The 9408-nt window shown below is 36.7% G+C and overlaps 2 protein-coding genes across 5 annotated transcripts; both read left to right on the top strand.

The window, feature by feature from the left end:
- Positions 1–267: 267 nt before the first annotated feature.
- Positions 268–2261, top strand: LOC129300245 (peptidyl-prolyl cis-trans isomerase FKBP16-4, chloroplastic-like). Of its 4 annotated transcripts, none has more exons than XM_054938793.1 (6): positions 273–542; positions 720–809; positions 1226–1303; positions 1810–1849; positions 1939–1989; positions 2084–2261. In XM_054938793.1, exons 1-5 carry the CDS (start codon positions 504–506, stop codon positions 1947–1949), a joined length of 258 nt encoding a protein of 85 aa, XP_054794768.1. In that variant the 5' UTR covers positions 273–503; the 3' UTR covers positions 1950–1989; positions 2084–2261. The 4 variants fall into 4 exon arrangements, with proteins under 4 accessions (XP_054794766.1, XP_054794768.1, XP_054794767.1 ...); XM_054938792.1 differs by having other exon boundaries at positions 519–652; XM_054938791.1 differs by lacking the exons at positions 1810–1849; positions 1939–1989; positions 2084–2261 and adding exons at positions 1426–1557; positions 1663–1714 and having other exon boundaries at positions 268–542.
- A 3092-nt stretch (positions 2262–5353) lies between these two features.
- Positions 5354–7740, top strand: LOC129300243 (wall-associated receptor kinase-like 20). The gene has a single exon (XM_054938787.1). It carries the CDS (start codon positions 5596–5598, stop codon positions 7516–7518), a length of 1923 nt encoding a protein of 640 aa, XP_054794762.1. The 5' UTR covers positions 5354–5595; the 3' UTR covers positions 7519–7740.
- Positions 7741–9408: the final 1668 nt, after the last annotated feature.

Here is a 9408-nt window from a genome sequence, read left to right as displayed (position 1 = left end):
AAAGAAGTGATATATGATTGGTTGATTTTTCAGTATTGATGCATTTGATTGTGAAAATGAGGGAGCCGTGGACCTGATTCATTTCCTTCAGAAGATTTAATACATAATAATATGCTCTTTTATTTGTCCTGTGTTTGACACATGCGTCTACATATATGAATATCGTCAGCTTCTTCATGGCTTCAATCCTTTTTTGTAATACAGAATGGAAATGTTAGTATTTATGATTAATTTAGTAATTTATATTGAATATGTGTATTTGGAAATATGTCTGTTTGGATCACTTTTAATAGACATGGTCTGTCATAGGAATTTCATTCTTGATGATGAATTTGATCAATGTGAATAGTTTGTTTTTCAATATTCATCCATTTGTTCTGGTTTTGGTTCTAGTTCTACATCATTTTGGTTTCTCTTTATTAGCTGATTATGTTTCACCCAGATATATTCAAAATATCATTTTGTAGGTTCACTATGTTGCTAAATGGAAGAATATTACCTTCATGACTAGCAGACAAGGAATGGGTGTTGGAGGAGGAACGGTATGATCAAACTCCAGAAATTTTGCACCGCTTTATACATGATCCTCATCAAGGCTAGCATTGTGTTTTTTCGGTTACTGCAGCAGCAGTACTTTCTGGATAGTCATGATGTACGTATATGTTATATTTTTTGCACGGAAAGTTTACTTATTGATTAAGATTCTTAAATTGTTGCAGCCATATGGATTTGATGTAGGCCAATCTGAGAATGGAACTGTCCTTAAGGGGTTAGATTTAGGGGTGCAAGGAATGCGAGTAGGCGGCCAGGTAATGACAGACCATAATACCAGAGTTCTTTGCTAAGCTGTACGAATATGCTATTAAAAGCCAGACAATCTGTAAAACTGTGTGTGTCAAGGCAGGAAGCTTCATTGGAGCACTTGTTAGTACTTGGTAGTTTGTGTTGACTAGTGGGCATCTGTATAGTATTTTTCCCAAAGTCTGAGTTATACATATTGGGGAATATTTCCTTTGGCTTCATAGGCTTCTATTGTCAATAACTATTTATATAAACAACAAATTTTTATTTCTCTCTAAATTTCTAGCCCCTAAACCTTTATATAGAAGTTTTTGGAAGATAGGTGGAAAATTCAGATTCACTTATATTCGGTCTGCAACACCATATTAACATATTAACATATTAGAATAAAAGGAGAGCAGTTAATTAGCTGAGTTTTCTGCAGAGGTTGTTAATTGTTCCTCCTGAACTGGCCTATGGAAGTAGAGGAGTCCAGGAGATCCCTCCAAACGCAACAATAGAGGTAACTTGTTCGATCAGTTGCTATGGTTTCTATCCAAAGGATGATAGTAAAATAGTATAATGATTATTACTACTGATCACAGTGTCTATGGTAATTATATTCACTAATATCAACTACTACAGCTGTACAACTTGAATGATGTATGCCTTTTAAGAAACTCCTTCGCTGTCCATACAATTTCATTACTGCCACTGAATTCCCAAAGTTTACACTCTGGAGAATGTGTCCCTAAGGAATCTAGTGTAGTTGGAAAGGTCAGTTCGCCTGTTCCATGATCCAAGCTCCAAATATACTCGCGCTAATTTAAAGGGCAAACCATCCGTGTTACTAGCGTAGCTAAAACTATCTTCTGATTATAGATTTGTTCATGTTGCTGCTTAGTAGTTTCTACACATTAATCAATAATCGGTAAGGTTCTCTTAGTGTAGTTCTACGTTACTTTCTATACGTTCTTATCTTATTTGTAATATTCATTTTTACTATTTGCGACTTTCTCCAAACTGCAGTTAGATGTTGAGCTGCTTCCATCAAACAAAGCCCATTTGGGTAAGTAACAGTGCTCGAAATAGAAATTTGTTTATTATTACTATTATAATAACTTGCCTAGTTCATACTATCGGTCATGTATTGTGCAGGACTGCGGTAAAGATAGTTGAAGGCTAAGCTTTGCTATGCTATTACTATGAGTAAGGCCATGTTGGCTCGGCAATTTAAATGTCAAAAGATATATAATTTGGCCGATTATGTCTAGAGGGCGTAAATTAACCTGAAAATTTTCAGGTTTCTCTTCTGGAAAAGAATGAAGGCAACAAAAAGGGCGAAACTGTGTAAACCATGCTCTAGTAAGCTGATCATCCCGATCGGTCTGAGGACTGGTATTAGCGGGGTGGCAGATATCAGAAGCGGCTCTTCTGTCTGAATCTGAACAGCCATAAATATCTGTTAATTTATTACTACTACTACTACCTCCTCCTCTGTTCTGACTTCTGCTCCTTTTATTGAGAGCCCTTTCATGTTGTCTTCAAGTAAAGAGGGTGCTTCATATTATTTTGTCTATGTAGGGCAAAACGTCCTTCGAAGCTATGAAAAAAATTATCACCGAACGTGGAATTTCCGGACATAAAACTTGCACTTTCGCGATCGTCCACATTTATATAGTTTGCGGGGCCACCTTAATTTAGATGGAACCACCCTTTGAAAGTTGTGCAGAGTTGTGAATGCGTGTGATGTGTTTGTGTGAGTGGCATTAGACACCAACATTCTAATGTTGCTGTTGCTTGTTTCATCCTGAGATGCAACATTAGTGAAAGCTGAAAATTTCCCCATCCCGCATCATGGGATATCTAAAAGACACGTAAGAGGTAGCGCTACTTATATTACACATTTTGATGATGTGCAGAAATTAGTGGCTATGATGATTATCCACGCGACTACAAGCGCATGACAATCTTTTAACAAGTGTCAAGCCTTAAGGAAATTCATGCTATTGATAGGCATTGTATAGAGACTAGTTGTCAGTATTGAGACCGTCTCTTAAAGTGAAAACAAGCATCAAGCCATTCTCAAAGCTTTCACTTAGCTGTTGCGGGGAAAATAAAGTGAAAAGCCAAATATAAAGGATTTTGTCCAACACCAATGCATCATTAGGATCGGAGATGGGGTGAGGAATAGTAATGACTAATGAGACGTGTTTTGAGAAAGTTGTTGTGGGGCTCTTATAGTCTGGCCCTAGCCATAATTTTTTTCTCCTTTCATGGCCGAACTGCGCTCTCTATATTTGGATGTTTAAAATTTTGAATGAAGGTCATTGACTATTGAGTAAGAAACTATATGTTAATGTTAAATATTCATTCATATGTGGCAGAGTTGAAGCTTCAAAGGCATCATATTAATATGGAAAATAGTGACAATAGTAAGTGTAGCCCACTAGAAAGGAGCGAAATTCTAAGTGGGGATTTGGTTGGGTCGTGGGTGGGGGGAAAATAGAGAGATGGAATTGGATGCTTTCTTTCTTTTTTTTGGGTGATAGAATAAACTCATCAAAATTACAAGTGGATCTGAGATTGGAAGAATTGTTGCACTAGATAGACTGAAAAGGAAATTTAACTTTATTATACTAGGAATGCATCTCTAAAAGGTCATGATTAGGATTAGCTCAATCCATGAACTCCTACTCCAGCTCCCCCTCGTGAAGGGTTCCCCATTATCTTTCTAAAGCATCATATTGATGTTCTTAATCATTAATCCGTATAAATTGTGGATTTGGTGCACAACTCCGCTCATGATACCAAGGCGTAATTGCCCTCCCTTATGTGTCTTCTGATTCACACACACAAGCAGCCATATATCATATAACTGCATATTACTCATACTACTAATAACAATACCAATACACAACCAATGAGAATTAGATATAACAAAAAGATTAGTCTTTCATAAAATAATGAATAAAGGTTTGAATCCCTATTAAAAAGAATGTTCATATTTAATATTTGACTGCATTTCGAATAAGATTGTTTCAAACATAATAATAATACATAAATAGCATGTGAACAAAGCTCTATATGTCAATAGCCATACTGAAAATAGCTTATTTTGCTTTTGATGATCATATTACTCATCTTAAAAGAGTATATATGAGCCTCATTTATGAAATTTTGTGCCCTTTTTAACTTAAGTAAAAACTAGTAGGCGCACATATCTATTTTATTTAATTATCAAGAACATTAAAAGCTCATCATGAGATTGAAAAGTTAGCTTTGACCATATCTATAGGGAAGCAAACAAATAAACCGATCTTTTTATATACAAAACATCCTACAGTGATTTTGATATTTTTATTTTTGACAACCTGCCTCCCGATTATTTAAACTTTATGGCTTTAAATATGATTAGACCTTAATCTTTTTTGCACAGTTTTTCCATAGCCTTGTATTAAAAAAAAAAAAAGCATTGCCTTAACATTTAGATTCTTTGCAATATAATGTTGCAATATGTCAAAATTTTAAAATTTCAAAACAAGTCTTCTTTTTCTCTAGAAGATAGTCGCAATACATGAGGGGCCAGAATAGGAATAAGAATTATGATGGTATAACCTTGATAGGCGATGGATTAGCCTCGTGGGGGGAACCATATAAAAAAAAAAAAAAAGATCACTTTAAAGGAGTGGGATAAGTCAAAAGCAACTTCATTGGTCACTACAATGCACATATATATACAATAAACCTGTGTGTCAGAGCGGGATACGCAATTATGGGGATCACCAAAGTCTTTCCATTTTTCCGGATTATTTGGGAGGGGAAAAGGCTTTCCATTGATAGTAACGGCAAGCTGGCACACTGAATTCATTACTCCAAAGTGATTATGCACTCTAGGACCACATAAACGCTTGAATTATTCTTTTACCCCTCCACCCAGCCCCTCTTTTCCTTTTCCTTTTCCTTGCTAGGTTTTACAGAGAAAAGGGGGGGGGGGGTTGGAAGTATTACTACTTAAGCATGACGATAAGCTGATGTCTTGTTCTGACAGGGACTGCAATAAACATGTATGCACACAATCAAAACATCAATGACCTTGTTTACTGTGATCATTTTGAAACTTGGTTAAAGAAGAACAAAACAAGAACAAAAATTGCAATGAACATAGATGTTCACAACCTGGTTTGACATGCAAAGCATGCTAAAATATTTCAGAACAGTGAGAAGAGAAAAACAGTGAACTTACTATGTCCTCATATGGTGGCCCAGCATGAATTTTTATGATGCTTGCTCGCCTCACCATTGCTGCCATCCTTCTCGATGGTGTAGGTTGGCCTTTGTCCTGTCTACATGGAACCTTTGCTTGTGTTTATGGCGTGACGTTCCTATATCTAGAACAGTAAATGAGAAAATATTGTCTCTTGCAAATTGACTTCGAAGTGCGAGGGCCATAAGCTGTGGCAGCATTTTATTATGCCTTAATGGGAAGTTTCTCCACTTTAATCATATGCTACTCGATTAGATTAAATAAAGAAAGAATGAACCTCGCAAAAACGAAGTAGCGAGTGTTGAAGCCTTTTCTCAATGAACATTCCCGATACAGAGAAAACAGCTAGAAACCTCTCATCATTCTGAAGGGTATCAACTGGTCCCCATAAGTCGCCAAAATTTCATGGTATTCCATATAGATTCTTTAGCCAACTTTTTGATTTTCATTGCGCTCACTTTATTCCAACGTAGTAGCCCTTCTTATTCATCCGTCGTCCTTCCCATCTGTAACGTGTGATCAATCAGTCATCCCCTTGTTCATGCAGAATGATCACTGAACCAAAAATAAACATAAGCTCACGTTTCCGATTTAGCCATGTCCTCCTCCTTTTCTTTTACCTCAGTAATCATTGTACTTCTCAAAAGACTTGCCCGAACTGTGGCTCCTTACAAATTCCATACCCTTTAAGCACGGACCCTAGCTGTGGGGATCCATCCTATAGCCTTCACTGTGATCCCAAATCAAGAAAACTCTACTTTTTCACCCTCAATGGCAGTTCCTATTCCGTTCTCAGAACCATGCCTTCGATTCAGCGCTTGGTGGTGCAGCCATCACCTTGGCTTTCTAGTTCATGTGTTACTCAAGATATGCCTGCAAGTGGTGGCCTCTGGTTAAACCAGTCACTTCCTTTCAAAATAACTTCATCCAACACAATCTTCCTCTTCAACTGCTCCCCGCGCCTGTTAGTTTCTCCTCTCAATTGCACTTCTTCGAGTCTTTGTCACCGTTACTTGGAGAGCTCAGGACATGTTGATGGTAGAAGAGCTACTCAGTGTGCTAGCGGTCTTGGCCCTTGTTGCACCTTTGTTGCAGGGGGGATGCCTTCAGCATACAAGATACGCCTTCACAGCTCTGGCTGTAAAGCATTCAGAAGCATCCTTCATTTAGATGCAGAAAAGCCTGCTTATCAGTGGGAGGAAGGTCTTGAAATTCAGTGGGCTTCTCCTACTGAACCTCTCTGCAGGACACAAGAAGATTGCTCTGGGGCTTCTATCTGCTCACCTGCTGAAAAAAATGGAGTCTTTCGCTGTCTTTGTAAGGGCAAACACCATTGGGACCCTATTGCTGCAACTTGCTTTAAGAACAAGAAAAAGTCTAAATCACAAATCAGCTTAACAGTCTCGTTTGTGGTCATAACATTTTTTTGCCTAGCCACAGTTATGGCCATTATCTTAAGGAGGTCCAGGAAGCTCTCTCACGGGTCAAAGCAGGCCAAGACTATAGAAGATGTGATAAAGTCAAATTCTGGAGAGACACCTGCTAGGATGTTTAAACTGAAGGAGGTGATAAAAATAACAAACAGATTTTCTCAAGACAGTATTTTGGGAAAAGGTGGGTTTGGGGAAGTTTACAGAGGTGAACTCCAAGATGGGACAGCTGTGGCTGTGAAGCAAGCTAGATTGGGCAACCTCAAAAGCATTCAGCAGATACTAAACGAGGTTGCAATTCTTTCTCAAGTCAATCACAAGAACCTAGTCAGGCTCCTAGGTTGCTGTGTAGAGTCTGAGCAGCCTCTGATGATCTATGAGTTCATTTCAAACGGGACACTCCATGACCATCTTCATGGTAGGTATTCCAACTTCCTAGACTGGAAAACAAGGCTGAAGGTTGCTTTTCAAACTGCTGAAGCATTGGCTTATCTTCATTCTGCCGCACATACTCCCATTTACCATAGAGATGTGAAGTCCACAAACATACTGCTAGATGATGAATTTAACGCCAAGGTTGCAGACTTCGGGCTCTCCAGATTGGCTAACCCAGGGCTTAGTCATGTATCAACCTGTGCTCAGGGAACATTAGGCTATGTGGATCCTGAGTATTACCGCAACTACCAGTTAACTGATAAAAGCGACGTTTATAGTTACGGGGTTGTGTTGCTAGAGCTTTTGACTTCTCAGAAGGCCCTAGATTTCTCAAGAGAGCAAGATGATGTGAACCTAGCAATTTTCGTCGGTCAACATGCCGTCAACGGGTCCATCATGGAACTGGTAGATCAGAGGCTCCTAATGTCTAAGGAACCATCTGATGATAAAATAAAAACAAGCATACAACTATTCTCAGAGCTAGCACTCAGCTGTCTGAGGGAAAAGAAAAGCGAAAGGCCGAATATGAAGGACATTGTTCAACACCTTCAATGCATCATTAAAATTGCAGATCAAGTGAGGAACAGTGATGATGCATCTGTTTAAGAATGTTGTGTAACTCAGACTCGTGCAGTAGCTAACTAGCTATATATTTTTTTTTCCCTCTTTGGCCAAACCAGCAATATCTATATTCGAGTTTCAATGGCCAAAAGGTTATTATGTAAGAAGTTATCATATTGTTAGATATTCAGACACTGCAAAGTTAAAAGGTTTGAAGGCATCACATTAATATGGAACGTGGCGGCAATGGTGTTTTGGTAATTGAAACATGATAGCGAGTCCCAGGACATGATAGTGAGCATAGCCCACTAAAAAGAAGCAAGATTCTGAGGGTAGATTCAGTTGGGTGGGAAATAAAGAAAAGACTGGAATTAGATGCTTTCTTGTTCTGTGATGGCATGAACTGATAAAAAATTCCCTAGTGAATCTGAGATTGAAAAAATTATTGCACTAAATAGGCTGAAATGGAAATTCAACTTTATTATAATTGGAATGCATCTCAAAAAGGTCATGATTAGCTCAATCCATTTCTGAGGGCATAATCTTGACGGGCAATAGAAATTAGAAAAGAAAGGATCACTTGAAATCATGATAAGTTTGAGGGCATAGTCAAAAACGTCATGATAAGTCAAAAGCAACTACATTAGTCACTACAATGCATATACCATAAGTTTGAGTGTCAGAGTGGGATTGGGATAGGCAACTTACGAGGATCACCAAAGGCTTTCCATCGTTGATAATGGCATCACTTGGTTCACTGCTTCAGGTCCAGGAGGACCCATAGACGGCTGCTTTATTCTTTTAACACCCCCTTTACTGTTTTAAAAAAGAAGGAAAAGAAACGCACAACAGTTTAAATGGCACAACAAAAGGGTTAACGAGTGGCTTTCGAGTTTCTAGCATCTAAATTTAACAAAATCAAACGATATTATCTTCTTTGTTTCAAATTCTAATTATCTTTACAAGTTTAAACAAATATTTTGAAAAAATTTTCAAAAGTGATTTTTTAATAAAATAGGGGAAAAATTAGTCATTTGGTCCTTATAGTTTTGATCTAATTGTAATTCAATCTCTCAATTTTGATTCGTTATAACTCAGTCCTTGAAGTTTTGACTTGGTTATAAATTAGTCCCTGAATTTTATCTCTTACAATTTAGTCCCTAAAGTTTCAACCTCTTAAACAGTAGTTCCTATATTTTAAAAAATAAAATTAGAAAGATTAAAAATATTTAAAACTTTTAATATTTATAATATTTATAAATATTAAAAGGAATTATTAATTTAAAATATTAGAAATAAATTTTAAAATATTTTGCATCTTTATAATTTTATTTTTTAAAATATAAGGACCGATATTTAAGAGGTTGAAACTTCAAGGATTAAATTACAAGAGGCAAAGTTCAAAGACTAATTTACAGTCGAGTTAAAACTTTAAGGACTGAGTTATAATAAGTCAAAATTTAAAAATTGAGTTACAACTAAGTCAAAACTACAAGGATCAAATAATTATTTTTTTCTAAAATAGAAGTTCTTTTTATTTGAAAGTTAAAACAAATGCTGTTATTTCATTTACAATCAATCTTTCCTAACATGTTTAAGCATGGCGTTAACTCAATATAGCCAAAATTCCAGTGCTTTTTATTGCTCCTCCTATCACATGACCCTCACAAGTAGAGCCAGGAATAAAAATCGAGCTTAAACGCCCTATTTAAATAAAAGTTTAAATTTTAAAAATTAAAATTTTTTAAAATAATAAGGTTTGAGAGTCTGGCCCTGATAAACTCTATAAAAAAAGGCTCAAGCAATCCTTCAAGCCATGTTACATTATTATTAATTTTTTTCATTGATGGAATACATGTTTGAAGCCAAAAAGAACTTGCCGTCTGAAGTCTTAATCCTACACGCGTTATATTATTATTAATTTTAATTTATTTT

The sequence above is a fragment of the Prosopis cineraria genome, unplaced genomic scaffold (assembly GCF_029017545.1).
Source record: "Prosopis cineraria cultivar Desert tree isolate PC_DT_omini unplaced genomic scaffold, ASM2901754v1 PC1497, whole genome shotgun sequence".
NCBI classification, from domain to species: Eukaryota; Viridiplantae; Streptophyta; class Magnoliopsida; order Fabales; family Fabaceae; genus Prosopis; species Prosopis cineraria.
Note: the sequence above shows the minus strand (reverse complement) of the source record. Positions and strands in the feature narration are given on the sequence as shown.